Genomic DNA, 16,357 nt, shown 5'->3' with positions numbered 1-16,357 from the left:
GCACAATTTATTTAAATATCTTTTACTCTCATATTTCAACAAAACCAACCAATATAGTTTTAAAATGAATGAAAGGTGTTTCTAGATAGTTTGTTACATGGTTGAGCCTAATGACAATAAAAAGCAAGAACTAGTCTTGCATTAAAATGTTAAAAGTTGCGTGAGAAAGGATTTTAATGGACTTTATAGATAAGAAGACGCGAAGGAAGGAGAAATACCTTGTTTAAGTCATGAATCAAATAGTTTAAAGAGCTCAAATATAGTTTTGGCCCTTGTATAGCAAGCTTTGATTTTAAACTCAGAGCCTAACATAGAAGACTAAGTTGATAAAAGATAAAGTGACACTAACAAAAAGTGGCCAGAGACACCGGAAATGAGATCTAAAGCCACATCATCGTCTAAAATCAACAACTTATTATAGAGATTAAGGCTATGCTAGGCAGGTCTTTTCTGGCTTGCCAACAACAGATCTTAGTAGTTTACAAGTGAAATTAATTGGCACATGACATTTGTCTCGCTGGACTTTAAAGTGCACTTACAATTCTGCCTTACCAAAAAGATATTTCAATTACCGGCAGTAACCATGTTATAGATGTCTTATAATATTGTTCTCTAAGACTTTAACTTATACAAGTATATAACCTCCATTTGACAACAAACCCTCGAGGCTTTCAAAACATTAGCCTAATGCATAATTACTACAGTTATAATTTTACATTCATTAAACTAGCTATTAAAATCTAAAGGATTGTAAGTGGGTTTACAAACATTGCATAATGTCTCAAAACCCCTACCCCAACCACTCCTTTGCAATTTAGGATGTCCATTTATTTTCTCCTCTTACCCTGCAACAACAGAATCATCTGCTTTAGTAAGTAAGCATAGAAAAACTTGAGCAAGCAAGAAAGAATATAATGCACAGTTAGCAAGTATGCATACCAAATTAGCATAATCGTCCATAGTTAACTGTTTCCGCTTCTTTGTAGAAGATGGACTCTCAGTCTGTCTTGCCAAAGCCCGCTTTGTTGGAGTCATGTTCTGAAAGATTGTCAAACTTGAGTACAATAAAAACAAAATCACAATGAATACAATATTAGTAACAATTTTTTTTGGGTAAACATTGAAACCTTGGCAAGCTTCTTCTCTTTGCGAGCTTGTCTTTCCCTCTCATCATATTCCTGGTTTTCCTTTTCTACCAACCGAATAAGAGTGTCACACCTCCTTGCGAGTTCTTGGGTTGTGCGAGACTTAACAAACCAATCAAATCTAAACAAAGGTGATGTTCGAAATGCAGCCTTCAACTCATCCCAGTTACCATAGCCAAGTTTGTGAACCATGCATATCTGCAAATTTATAGCAGGAAAAGTAAGATTTTCAAAACCAAGGAAGGACGGCAGTGGGCATGAAGAAATAAATAAAATTCCTACCATGAATCGGTCACATTCTTCATTATATAGTTTCCCTTTATTTTGTCCATACTGTACTTTCAACTCTAGCCAAGGATTCTTGTAGCGGTCCAATTTCTTTCCGATAGCTTTCATGATCTCATCCTTCCGAGAAATTCTAGCCTCTCCCCTCTCAATGTTTTTTATAATTCTATCATAATCTGCAGTAAATTATTCAAATTGAACAGATTAGGCAGAATCTTGACATTCTAACAAGAAACTAATTTCAAGCTAGGATTGATAAATCACACATACAGATAAAATAATTGATACATCTGATACAGAAACGTGTAGCATTTTAACTCAACATTGCACTAAGCCTTATCCACTTAGTGGGATAAGGCTTGGTTGTTCTTGTTGTTGTTGTATTGCACTAAACAAGTCCATATCAAAATACAAACACAAGTTGTTGGCTGTATGAAACAAGCAAATCGAGTTTTGAAAAAGTTATCTGAAGATTTGCAGATAGAAAATGATTTGGATTTGGCTAAATATTCTAACTCCAATGTTCAAACATAAAACAAAAGCTTGTTTCACAGTCACACTCAAATTGGCTGTAACATTACCATTTAATTCCTTGTATCTTTCTTTGAAGACCTTGGCATATCTTTCAACTTCCTCATCAGTTTTTCCTTCCATCTCAGAAGCAATGCTTTGTATATCATTTCGACCATATTTCTCACATGCCCTGAGGAAAGTATTAAAATCTTTCCGGCTCCATGATGAAAATCCCTATATTGACCAAATAACAAAACTCAACAATAGGTCAATATGAAAGTCTAGTGGGCAAAAAGGAGATCATTGTTCACCTGTTCTAGAAGATGTTCCTTTTCTTCCATCTCTTCAGCAGTCAATTGATTTCCTGCCTCTATACACCCAATACATCATAATTAAAATTAAATATACAGGCAAAAAGGAGTCAGAACATTAGTCTGCAGAATACTTTGTACCTTCTGGTTCATCAACATCTATCGAGTCCTTCACCTGACTCTTCTGATGTGCTTGCTGAAATTTTATAAAATGTTAGGTACTGAGTAGGATCTACACAAGCTAAACCTAAAAAAAACATAAATAAACACATTCATTTTACATATACCTACCATGAGATAACGCACTTCCTTTTCATACAGCTCACTCAGTCTTTGAGTGTTGAAAAATTGGAAATCATGCCTGGGGGAAGAAGAACAAAAACTATCAGTTATAGCAGAAGCTCTACATTAAAAGGAAAAATAAAGTGCATAACTTACAACTGTGGCATCCTAGGAATGCGGGGCTCCTTTGGTTTAGTGGGGCCACCTTGGCGCAAGGTTTGCTTGAAGTATTCAGACTCTGAGTAACTACAACCCCCCAGAACCAGCATAACATGTCATAAAAATATATTCAATAAAACTGGATGCATAAAATGTAAAAGGAAAATCCTTACTTGCGCTTCCGCTCCCTTCTTGGTGGTTCAACCCAGTTTTCACTCACAATTTTTTTGAAATCAAATTTGTTCTCATCCTTTATTTAAAGAAATCAAAATAATTGTCTGGGTTAGTTGAATAATAAGGGGGCAAGGGAGAGTAGGTTCATTCAAAGCTAATTAAAATAGTTATCAAAGACACAATAAAATGTAACTTTACCTTATCATCATCAAAGTCGTATAACTCAGCAGCTACAAGAAAGTAGAGGTAATCAGTAATGTCAAATTAATAAACAGCTGAAAGCATAAAAATTTTAAGCATCAAACCATTATTGTTTTAAAGGCTAAAATATAGTGATAAATTGCATACTGTCATCCATCTTAAATTTGATCGCATCTTCAGTAAATTTCTTCATCTTGGCATCAAGCTCTGCAGTTGCCTCTTCTCCTTTGGCAATAATTCTATCAATATCCTCATCTGTAATTGTACTATCCTTGGAACTGAAAACCATTTCAGCTCCAAATCTAACCATTTGAAGCAACTCATCTTTATTTACCGCTGCATATATAAGCCAATGGAATCCATATTAGATGAACCATATAGTACACCGTGAAGAAAAGAAGGATGAAAGATTGCCCAGCAAGTCCTTACTCTTCTGCTCAGCCAACCGCCCTTGTTGAATTACCAAAGCATCAAGTGCAAGCTTTTTGTAAGCTCTTTCAATGACTTTCTCCTCAATTGTATACTGTAGCATAACCATGATGCGATGAGATACCAACACATACACAGTGAATATAAAAATGGAATGACCAAATGAAGTTTAAAATTGCAAACCTCAGTGCAAAAACGGAACACTTGAACTTCTTTCTTCTGACCTATCCTATGAGCACGATCCTGAGCCTGCAAGTCAACTTGTGGGTTCCTGTCTCAAAATCACAAACCATTAACCAGCAGTAATGATTATGGTACAGGTACAAATCAGATGGCTGCATCCACAACCGTTGGAAATACTGACCAGTCACTATCATACAGAATGACGACATCAGCAGTAGCAAGATTAATACCAAGACCCCCAGCTCGAGTTGATAACAAGAAGACAAATTTCTCACTTCCCGGTTTGTTGTAAGCCTCAATGGAGGCATCTCGATCATCCCCACCAGTATTGCCATCTATGCGACAATATTGATATCCACGGAACATTAAATAATCTTCAAGAATGTCTAGCAGCCTAGTCATCTGGGGGAAGAACCAGAAATTAAGCACAGAAGAAAATTGAAAAGGAAATATGAGAACTATTACAAATGGATTGCAGCATATAAGAACTTTATAATCATCAGTGACAAGAGTCAGATTCCAACAAAACAAACCTGTGAAAATATAAGGACCCTAGAATCACGCTCCTTTAATTTAGGAAGCAATTTATCCAAAAGAACCATTTTACCTGCAGATGAAATTATTAAAATAAAGCATGTGTTTTATTAATCAACCCAGAAAGATCTTCTGAACTCTTACAGTGAACAGAACTTACCAGCACTGGTAATGAGATGATCTCCTGTTGTATAGGGAGGACCAGGTTCAGCACCTTGGAAAAGATATGGATGATTACAACATTTGCGTAGTTGCATAGCTATATTCAGGAGGCGCTTCCGTTCTCCACCGGCATTGACAACCTCGAGATCCTTCTGCAGTAATGCTTTATAATACTGTTTCTGCATCTGTGACATGCCAACTTTAAGAATGGTTTCTTTTTTTGGTGGCAACCCTTTCTCAACATCCGACTTCAACCTTCGAAGGAGAAATGGTCGGAGAACCTTGATATACAAAGAAAATGAAAGTGTCAATTTTATGCATCAGATTAACAGTGAAGGTGATCAAAAAAAATTCTATAAGTTACCTTGTGTAATTGTTGAACAACCTCCTGTTGATCATTTTCACCAGAGATTTGAAACCATTCATCAAAGGTTTCAGCAGAACTAAAAATTTCGGGCAGAAGAAAGTTGAGCAGAGACCAAAGTTCGTGGAGATTGTTCTGTAACATTAAAAGAGGTCATGAACAGCAGTAAATACTTGAGTCACATATATACAAACAAAAGAAAAACACTAGGACAGGAAGGGAGTCTAAATCTGCAATTCAAAAGAAGTCAGAAAGGCAATTAAAAAACCAACAATAACACTAAATAGCAATACTAATACTTAAATCAATGCAAAGTTACATATCTAACAAAAAACTCAGCAGCAACACAATGCCAAATGCCTTGCCTCTAATGAAATTGCTGCATACCATATACTAAAGGTTCCATGTAGGCTGGAAGAATAACCAATAATTGTTAAATACATCTTTTAGTGGAATTTTAAATTCTTTCCTTACTGTAGTTGTGATTTCTATTCATAATGCACTATTGCTCACTCACACCTAGAGTTAGCAAAACAGATTACCCGGCCTGCAACAGATTTAGGCTTTTTGGGATACAAACAGGCTACATTTTTGTTGCCCGATCCAGGCCCTTTGCAGGCTGCAGTTTTTCAGACCGGCCCAGTTTATATTTAATATTTATTTTTAAAAGTAATAAAGTAATTTTTTATCTTAAAAATATGGGACATAGTAAAAACTTAAGACTGAATACATGGAATATCAGACTAGTGTTGTGTTGCGCCGATGTCACCGTTTGAATGTGTGATGACTGCTGCGTTAATTTCTTTTTCTTAATAAATTGTTTTAAGTTGTTTTAAGCAGGCTACCTGCAAGCCAGGCGGACTAGCCTGATTAAACTATGTGCTTCAACGGGCAAGGCAAAGCCTGGTTTATAAATGGGCCCTAATTTTCTTGTTCAAGCCCTACTATTTAGCAGGCTTTTCAGCCCAGCCCATTTTAGCACCTCTTTGCACCCCTTCTCCCCCAAAAATAAAGAAGCAAACATTCAAAGTTGGTCTGGGCTACTGTAACCAATGAAGATATATAAAAACAGGCACAATATGAAATTAACAATGCAGACACACTCTCCAATGCTTCTAACAGTTTCCTCATCTGAATATTTAATGAGATTGATATAGATGACACCGTACCAATGTACCATTTATGATTGATTGCAAAAATTGGTATGGAACCACCTCCATATCTATAATAGATACTGAATTGAATTTTATAAAAAGATAAGAAAATGCCATTTTCACATGACTACACTATTATAATACAATATACCATACCTGAAGTGGCGTGCCAGTAATGAGGAGGCGATAGTTTGTATTGAAAATCCTCATTGTTTTAGAGAGCAATGAATTCTCGTTCTTTATTCTGTGAGCTTCATCGATAATTATGTAGCGCCAACTAAATCGACGTAAAGTAGACTTCTCCTTGATAGCCATTTCAAAACTTGTAACACAAACATCAAACTTCCCAGCAACCAACAATTCCTCTCTTATATGTCTCTGCATTAATTTAAAATCATCAACAAATAAGCGCTACAATTAAGCATCAATTGTTACTATTGCAAAAATAAGCCAACCCAGCAACATTGGTCATACCCTTTCTTCAGGGTTGCCAAGGAATTTTACAGCACGCAGAATAGGACAAAAGCGGCGAATCTCATTCATCCAATTCCCAAGAGTTGATTTTGGGGCAACCACCATATGAGGACCTTTAATTCCTCTGAACTCATGCAAGTAACCCATTAAAGATATAGTTTGCAATGTTTTACCGAGCCCCTGCAAATTACATTTATTGTTATAATTAATAAAAATCAACTCACCAATAACATTGAAGCTGAGTAAGGCATCTAAATCAACTCAGGTTATCAAACTACAAACACATAGTTAATCCACATGCAGTTAATGTGATGAGAAAGCTATGTTGTCAATAGCATGGAATAGTGTAGCCATGATGGGGTTCGGCACAACGCTTTTGGCTTGAGTGCCGGCATCAGCAATGGTGGTTGTTGCAGCCACTAACTACGGTAAACTACTATCGTGTTTGCTATTAGGGTTTCAGGGTTAAATTCCTCAAAATACTTTTTTAGGGTTATAAATTTCAATCCGAACCCTTTTAAGAGTATATGATCTTCATTTTGTTATGCACTTGCTCACAAACAATTGGTTTGTTCTTCCTACTTTTACTTCAGTTCTCTGATGTTGGTCTTCTCTACTTAAATTCCATTGCTCTAAATCCTTTAGGTTCTTTAACTATCAAGTATGATTGTATCATTAATTGTGTATTTTCCTATTTTTGAGTATTCATGTTAACTTTGTAAACTGATTTTAGTCTAAGCAATGGCGGCTATCCTGCTGTCTGTTATGCCACTCTAGCAACTTAAGGGACTGGTATTGCGCAACTGAGACTACCAACACAGTGAGAAAGGTTGTCAAGATAGGGATTTTGACCAAGATTAGGAGGGGATAGAAGATTGCAAAACATAAGATAACTATGATCATAAGATCCCACCAAAACAAAAAAATACTTGTTTGTGTGTCATTGTTGTCAATTGCAGAAAATAGCAGATTGTTAAAACTCTGCTACACGATAGTGCTACAGCACCGCTTTGGTTGCTATTTAACAATACTTTGTACTAAATAGTGTATCATGGAACAGTAGTGGTTTGTTCAAATTATGTTACACTATAGCGGTATAGTGCCACTACAGCTGCTATAAGTTCACAATTTTAAAATAGGGTTTCTTTGTTCTTACCCGGCCAGGACATGCACGACCTGAGTAAATCCGAGCCTATAAATACTCAAGATCGCACGCAATCATATGATTTCATGATCCATAAACGATTTCAATACAACCTCACACCCATCTTGCCCTAAAACAGGATCTTGTGAGCAATTCTGATTGGATGGGCAGAGTAGAAACACGTAATCTTAAGATTTTACTATCTAAATCTAGATCTTGATAACCATTATGACACACATCTGCAAGCCCAAAATTAAACACATACCATCTCATCAGCCAGAATTCCATTTATTCCATTTTCATACAATCTAATGAGCCAATTTAGTCCAGCCAATTGATAATCCCTCATCTTCCCTTGAATACCTAAAAATAAATATCAAATACTTGATTCACATTCATATGAGCCAAAATTTCAAAAAAATTAACAGTGAAGATAAAGCTGCACATTTAGTTGAAAAGCCCCCTGCCCCCACTGAAGTCTACTGCCAGAATAAGAATCAAGTAAAATGTTTGGTAGATATAAAAGTTCCCTGTGAAGTTATGCTACTAATGCACAGCTTCACATCCTTACCCAGCAATTGATAGCAGAAGAGTGGGAGAAAAAACTAAACATGCATCACATATGTAATAAAATAATTAAAATAAAATTCAAATGGAAATATAATATGGCATAAACCAGGCAAGCAGACACATAGGATATTTACATGATGGTTGTGTCATCAGACGAGTGTTCGCAACGCCATCTTCTTCTCCTTTCAGATACTCTTCATCTTCCTCTTCTTCAGTCACTTTTGACGCATGGCGGCCACTAAAAACAGACAACATTAAATGCCAGTTAAGTTTGTTAGTATGGTATAAAGTTAATGCAAGATCAGTCACAACTCTTTGCTGCTTCTCTGAAAATCAAAGTCATAACACCAGCATAGATGGAGAAAATATTTATTTTAATTAGGTAGCAATCACTTCTTAAGTATTAGTTTATTAAAAGAGAGTTAATGACACATAATAACTGAATTACATGAATTAAATTTGAACGGGAAACTTTTTGACAATTGTATGATGTTAAAACAAAAAGATAAATGACTATGCTAGACAATCTGAATCACAGAATGAAGAGCCTGGGAACTCCCCCTGAATATTCAATTATTTAATAAGGGGTTTGTTTCAACAATTTCCTTGGCATAGAAAAATTTGGTTACACCGTTTAAAACCTTAAAGAATGTGTGAAACTTTGACACGATGAAGGTATTATTTGTGATGTGATATGGATGGTAAATCTAACCAAATTCAGACCAAAAACAGAAAAAAGATAATGTCATGGCATAGCATATCATATCATAGCATATGACACATGAATCTTAGAAATTGCACCTTCCTCTTGACTTCTTTAGAGATGATGATGAATCGCCTTTTGCAAAATGTGCAAACAGCTCAGTCTGCTGCAAGAGATACTTCAGACGTCCCTTTCCTCTATTGTTCTGAATTCCATTATAATTGTATTAGACTAACCTTTTTATCAGAGCTTATTATAATACAAAAAAAAAAAGTAGCTTAATATAACCATAACTAACACACCATGTCAGCTTCAATGGCAGCATTCTGAGTATCCAATATCTCCTGAATTTTCTGCTTCTTCATTTTCTGCATTTCTTTTAGTCTAGCCTTCTCAAGTTTGCTGATTTCAGGAGCATCATCATCTCCTCCCTAAAACCACACAACAAAAGCAGCTTGTGACAAGTTGTTTATCAAAAACACACAGACTCTCTCTCTCTCTCTCTCTCACTCTCACTGTAGAATGAGAGTTTTCACCGATTTTTCAAATCAAGTCAACAAAAATTCAAGTCAAAAATTCATCTCACAATCTCAATATCAAAAACATGCATAGTTAATCAGCACCAGAAAATACAAACCCTAGAGTACAAAATAGCAAAGTATCAACAAAGGAGTTGGACAAAAAAGAGCAAAATAAGAGCTAGACCTGTTCATCGTCGTCAGCGTCTTCAGCAGCAGCATCTTCATCGGAATCCGGCGGATTATCACCGGCAACTTCATCATCATCGGAACTAGCCGCACGAGCTACAGCTTCCAGCTCCTCTTCGTCTTCTTCTTCGTTGATCTGTTCATTCACTTGCTCTTCCTCCGATGAAGTCGACGAGTTGGAGAATTCTTCGTCGGAAGAAGCTTGTTGCTTCGAAGCTTTCGCCATTGAATCTCGAATTCAAGGGTTTGTGTTGTGAGCGGTAGTGAACGAAAGGGGGTTGTAATAATTGATGTTTGAAGTCACTATGGTTATAAGATTCGGGCAAAGGTTTGTGATTGTAATGTTTATGGCCGTTCGATCAAGAAAGTAAATGTACGGCTACGACTTTGAAGGAAAATTTTATTTCCCGCCATGGGTTTGGAAATGTAGATTTTCCCACCTTTGTGTACCCAGGCCCATCATAAAGTCCACAAAATGTAATACAAGATAAGTTGGTGACAAAAAGAAGAAAAAATATTGTTCAATAGACATTACTATGTCTTAGTCACACACACTCGTAAAATTTCTAAATCCAGACGCTAACTGCGCAAAAATACAATTAATAAATATGTTCGGATATTGAATTTTGAATTCACCATTAGTCATTATTTATCAGGTAGACATAGCATAAAATAAATTATCAATTTGGTTTAGGAATGTGTCTAAATATTGAAATCCGGAATCACTCGTATCATCACAAACACAACACAAATAACAAAGTTTGTCTGGATATTGAAATCCATTTTTTTCCTGTTAACATCACATATACATAATATATAAAGTTTGCTCGGATATTAAAACTTGGGTTCCTTGTTAGCACTTCATCAAACCAATTGACAATGTTTATTTTACGGGTTTTTTTTATGTCATGCAAACACATCAAAACGTTAGTTCTAAAGTAATGTTATATATACACGTTAAAACTCGTCAAAATGTATCTAGATTACATTCTTGTAAATAACTAACTAACATTGCATCCAAACAAATTTATCACCACCTAAATCCATTGAAAGATAAAAACTAAAATGCATCAAAAATGTGTCACCAACTAAATCTATGAGTAGTTTTGCTCTTGACTTTTCTTGATTTTATTCTTTTTCAATATCGCTCAACTTAAAAAACTCTTGTATCCTATCCAAAAAGGTATTCGGCCAAATTTCAGCTTCGTTTGTGGAATTAGATGTCCACTTATGGGATGTTTGTTGTATAGGACATTTTGTTTTCAAATAAACTTGAATAAAATGTTGTAATTTTAATAGTCATCCAATACATAGAATGTATTATGCTCAAATTTGAGGCGGGTTACTTTGAAGTGGGAAAAATATTTTTGAGAAATCATATCTTGTTAGATCAATACACATTCAGTTATATGTATTTGCTATAAGATGACTCATTTCAGGGCAACACATCAACTTTGACTCGGTGTTACATCATTAAGACAGGGAATAAGAGCATTATGAATTTCATCATATTACTTTTTTTCCAACATAGCCTCATGTATGATTTCTTACGTGTCTTCAACTCTTTGATCAGATGTTGGCGGATAAGTGTATGATTTTCTTCTCTTTTACCTAGAAAAGTTGAAACAGCGTGATAACTGTAACACCCTACTTCTCGGCTCGACAATTAATTAAATAAAACATGTGAAATGTTAAGAGTCCCACATCGGACAATATATGGCCTGAACATGTGTTTATAAGTGGGGGCAATCCTCACTTTACCAACCGGTTTTGTAGGGTTGAGTTAGGTCCAATTACACATTCTTAACATGGTATCAAAGCCTCGTTTAAGATCCGGTGGGCCACCTACTATGGTTTCCTCTATCGGGCCACCTACCATTTATTTTCACGCACCAGATGTCCAGTCCTGAGCGTGAGGGGGTGTGTTAAGAGTCTCACATCGGACAATATATGGCCTAAACATGTGTTTATAAGTGGGGGCAATCCTCACTCTACCAACCGGTTTTGTAGGGTTGAGTTAGGTCCAATTACACATTCTTAACATGAAACACATATATCCTCTAAGTGGGATGCTACTCAACAACAAACACCTACTCATATTTAAACCACATTATTAAGAACAACTCGGTTGATAACCAGCGAAAAATATTTATTTCCACGCTCCAGATGTCCAGTCCTGAGCGTGAGGGGGTGTGTTAAGAGTCCCACATCGGACAATATATGGCCTGAACATGTGTTTATAAGTGGGGGCAATCCTCACTCTACCAACCGGTTTTGTAGGGTTGAGTTAGGTTCAATTACACATTCTTAACATGAAACACATATATCCTCTAAGTGGGATGCTACTCAACAACAAACACCTACTCAGATTTAAACCACATTATTAAGAACAACTCGGTTGATAACCAGCGAAAAATTAGAAAATAGTCGACATAGAAGTCTCAACAACATTATCAGTTTGAAAAGCGGTTCATCATCAAAAATCAAAGGAAAAGATATGCAACATAAACAAATAACACTATAATAAATAACATTTTTCATTACAAAATTTTCATCTCGTACAATAGAAAACTAAGGTATAAAATCAATTTGCGCTATTTTTTATTATTTAAAAAAATATATATGTTCTCTTGGTTTTTCATAACACTGGGGTGAAAAAACAACTCAGTACAAACTTTGATTTTCAACTATCATAGTTTATGATTTCATTTGTTTATAAGTGTGAATAAAATATTCTAACCCTTCGATTTTATATTTAATCGAGACATAAAATAATAAAATTTCACTATAAAATCACTCGTTAAACAGATTTTACCTTAACCCTTACTAATATGAAGTTGCCCCAAATCCGCAAGTATTATCTTTGGGATGGATTGAAAGATAGAAAAAATCTTCAATATTCTTCTATCTTAAACAAAATATTTTTATGCCCTTGCAATCTATCTCACATAATGGTGTTCATGTTGTCGTTGTTATATTTTTGGAATAACCCTCGGTTAAATAAGGGAGTCCAACCTTTGAAGATGACTCGGTTGATAGTTTGCAAGTGCAAAAAATCATTATTGCTTAAAGTTACACAAAGAATGGAGTTTAACAAACAAAGAGAGGAATTTAACCAACAAGGAATGAAGTTTAACCTTTGAACAAAGAAGAGAATGCAACTAAATCTGAATATTAGCAAAGTTATTCAGTAATAAGAATGAAGACTTACTGATAATGATTTATTTTAATATTCTATGTAAATAATGTAATTTAAAAAAATATATATTCACCTCGATTTTTGTCATCACCGAGGTGATAGTTAAAAGGTGAGGATAAAAAATCTAGGTTTTATAAAAAAATTGAGGTGTTTAGTAATCATATTTTATTATAAAAACACTCGCTAAATATATTTCTTCCTAAGACTAACTTATATATTGCAGTCCCAGAGAGAGGAAATATTCAAATATTCACCATCGTCCATTTGATCATGAGTTACTACTACATATCTCTGGGATAGATTGGAAGTGCATGAAATAAAAATTCTCATTGAGAAACGGATCTCTAGCATCTTGCATGGGATATGGGCATGGAAAATAAAAATTCTCATTAGAAAATATATTTTATAATTTATTTTTAATATTCTGTGTAAAAAATATAATCTAAAAAAAAAGAAGCTTATTCAACTCAATTTTCTCCGTGACCGAGGGGATAGTTAACGTTTTTTTTTACTATATCCAATGCCCTTAAACAAATATTTGTCGTTCATTTAATGTTTATCAACGCTCAAGAATTTGCAATTAATGATCCACGTAAAACCTAAGGGACATCCATTATAAAAATATGTTGAATATTGGAAATTCAACCTATATGGAACATGAAACACTTGAAACATAAAGACGTTTGGAAAAGTTCCCTAAGATGGATTGTAAGAGCGGAAAATTATTTAGGTTTAAGGTTTGTTTTCTTAAATATTTATTTATGCACAAAATCACATATTTGAATATTAATTTTATTTATCTAGCATTTATTATATTTTGCTTCACAATCAAATGCATGTGAAACCTTGGAGAATATATTTGCACAAATATTTGATCTTCACCCACCTAAGGAATTTGATTTTTATCTAGATTTATAGGAAATTTAATTTTTATTTTAATATTTTATGTAAACAATGTAATATTTTGGGTAAAGAATGTAATATTCTGAGTAAATCATATAACGATTTTCTTAAAAATAATAATAATAATAATCTTACCCCTCGATTTTATTTGTAAACTAAAAGGTAAGATAAGCTAATTTTGAAAATAATAAAAGTGAAGTTGTTGGGGCTCGAACCCATGTCCATATAACTTTACCTCTCGATTTTATTTCCACCGAGGTAATAAGTGGTGAGTTTTCATGTCGCCCTTCGTTACCTCGCTTCTTTAACCGAGGTATTATGCATTTCACGTTCAAGGTAAAAAGCATTTTTTGTAGTAGTGTAAAGAACAACATATATTCCCTACTGTTATTTATGTATCAGAGTGACTCCAACTATAAGACTTGGTCGACAAGCAACTATAGAGGCACATCATCGTCACCAACCTCAATCTCCTACTCAAGTACCTGATTATTTGTACTTTATATGAGCATAGACGCAACAACACAAAAAAGGGTGAGAATACATTCAAATAAGATATGGTGCACAAAATAATCAGAGTATATTCACACGCTAAAAAACATACACATATCAAATATGAAACACAATATCATATATTCACACGTCACCCACACTACAGTTAAATCATACAAATCATACGAGAGTATTCATCATTACACAAATATTTCATCATCATGTAATGCAATGAAACATCGACTCAACTCATACTCGCTATGGTCCCCACTTTGAATCAGACTCACAACTCGACTTTATATGTATGTGGTACTGTTATGGACAACACAAGCTTGTCTCGCTTCTGAATCTTCACCATAGGACCAAAGCACACCAAATTGCTATTATCATCATAAGTAATGCTTCACTGATTCTTATTTGGAACCAGTTACTCGCTCCTGAATCCATACCACCAGATCATAACACATACAAACTGGATTGAATATCGTACACCATGATGCATGATTCTCAACATGCAATGTCACCTAAATTATCACCATACAATCACCAGAATTATACCCACCAATAATACATAATTAATCACCATATAGTCATGTCATTGATACATAATGAGAATCATGTTCTCACCATATAACATCATCAAACATCAACACCATATCATTTACATATTCACATACATCATTCAATCGTGTTAAATCCTCTCAACATTGATTCATCATTAAGCATGTACAATTATCACACAATTATACATACGATACACAATATATATTCACATCTTGAATATACATTTATACAAAAATTATCTCACAGAGCACTACCGTGAGCTAGCTCTGCGCGATAGCTCTCTAACACTTCAAACGACACTTCATTTGGACTTAAGGAACCAAAGTTACACTCAAATCGTCGGGGACAATAACATATTTAACTTAGAAAAAATTCTCGCTGGAATGAATAGTTTGGCTTGTCAATTATGTTATTTGTTGAGGAAGACATGATTCAGTTATTCTGCACTTGTGATTACAATTATGATGTTTGGCTTCATGTTTGTCGTTGGCTTCGCATAAATCTGGTTGGCATGGTGAAAAGTTTGGTTAACCATGGTGTTTTGTTCTCTGTAAGTTTGAAAAAAAGTTTATAATAAGCAATTCGTTTGTTTGTTTTGGTGTTGTGTTTGTTGGAATCTTTGGCTTTGTAGAAATCTGATTATTTTTAAGTCGGAGGAGGGAGCTGTTTGGATAATATAAAGAGATCTAGTTGGGAATTGTTTCAATTTTTTTTTAGGAAATCTCCTTTTTTGAGTTGGGAGGTTTGTCCGGATGATCCCTGTAGTTGCTTGTCTTAGTTTTTTTTCTTTCTTTTGGAACTCAGTTGCATTTGAGTATTTTTCCTTATATTAATAGTTGCGTATACCTTCTCATAATATATTGTTACTTATAAAACAAAATTATTAGTGTATTTGAATTATCATATTACATTGAAAATTAAAATACAATACTTATTTAAAAATATATAATTTTTATAATATGCGGCAATTATTTTGAGATAGGGGAGTAATAATTTATTTATATTAATATAATAAATATAAAAAGAGATTAATTGAAATACACCGACAGTGTGAAAGGGTTTTACACCGTCAGTTAATTATAGACGTTGAATATTAAAAGAAATTTGACTTTTATTTTAAAAATCTATAAAGTAATACAAATAGGTGATGATGATGAACCGACTGTGTAAATTTTTTTATCCAAACAGTGTATAATAATTAATCTCATATAAAAATAATGCTTCAAAATATTAATATCTAAATATTGAGAACATTTGAAAGTATTAACAATTTCAAATAAACCCATCTTATAAACGTTACCATACAAATAATTTTTAAATAAAAGTTCACACTAAAATATCATAATTTATTTTTATTAAATAGTATAAATAAATTACTATATACTAGTACTATTTTCTCATACACTAAACCGAGTCATATATTTTCTTTTGTCAAAAGGACAATATGAAAATAAATTATCATTTTCTCATACACTAAACCGAGTCATAGAGTTTCTTTTGTCAAACATGCACTACCTAAATAAATTATTATACATTACATATTATTTTCTCATTCACTAAACTGACTCATGTTTTTCTTCTGTCAAATGTGCAATTATGGAATCTGCATTAAAAAAATATTATTAATAATTCAAAATTGCCTTAAAAATAAAAAGATAAGAACACAGAGAATATACACGCACGATTCGCTATTTCGCTTCAGCGT

At 34.1% G+C, this 16,357-nt stretch overlaps 1 protein-coding gene across 1 annotated transcript; it reads right to left on the bottom strand.

The window, feature by feature from the left end:
• Positions 1–548: 548 nt before the first annotated feature.
• On the bottom strand, positions 549–9,827 carry LOC127079273 (ISWI chromatin-remodeling complex ATPase CHR11). The gene is made up of 25 exons (XM_051019683.1): positions 9,493–9,827; positions 9,090–9,218; positions 8,886–8,992; positions 8,219–8,322; positions 7,780–7,877; positions 6,371–6,550; positions 6,053–6,274; positions 4,743–4,877; positions 4,377–4,659; positions 4,216–4,289; positions 3,864–4,084; positions 3,683–3,770; positions 3,500–3,593; positions 3,218–3,406; positions 3,068–3,099; positions 2,869–2,945; positions 2,693–2,782; positions 2,546–2,615; positions 2,396–2,450; positions 2,255–2,313; positions 2,012–2,177; positions 1,428–1,606; positions 1,128–1,343; positions 940–1,038; positions 549–845 (listed from the first exon to the last, which is right to left on the bottom strand). The coding sequence occupies exons 1-25, from the start codon at positions 9,718–9,720 to the stop codon at positions 828–830; spliced, it is 3,213 nt and encodes a 1,070-aa protein (XP_050875640.1). The 5' UTR covers positions 9,721–9,827; the 3' UTR covers positions 549–827.
• Between the last annotated feature and the right edge of the window lie 6,530 nt (positions 9,828–16,357).

This window comes from Lathyrus oleraceus, chromosome 1 (assembly GCF_024323335.1).
Source record: "Lathyrus oleraceus cultivar Zhongwan6 chromosome 1, CAAS_Psat_ZW6_1.0, whole genome shotgun sequence".
NCBI classification, from domain to species: domain Eukaryota; kingdom Viridiplantae; phylum Streptophyta; class Magnoliopsida; order Fabales; family Fabaceae; genus Lathyrus; species Lathyrus oleraceus.
The sequence above is the reverse complement of the archived record's forward strand: the minus strand, read 5'-3'. Positions and strand labels throughout refer to the sequence as shown.

Bases quoted from the DNA above. Each gene is read 5' to 3' on its own strand.
- LOC127079273 (XM_051019683.1), bottom strand. From the start codon at position 9,720: ATGGCGAAAGCTTCGAAGCAACAAGCTTCTTCCGACGAAGAATTCTCC. The intron at 4,290-4,376 runs GTAAGTTCTGTT...TTTCATCTGCAG, and splicing joins TCATCTCATTACCAGTGCTG to GTAAAATGGTTCTTTTGGAT. The intron at 2,783-2,868 runs GTAAGGATTTTC...GGGGGGTTGTAG, and splicing joins AGAAGGGAGCGGAAGCGCAA to TTACTCAGAGTCTGAATACT.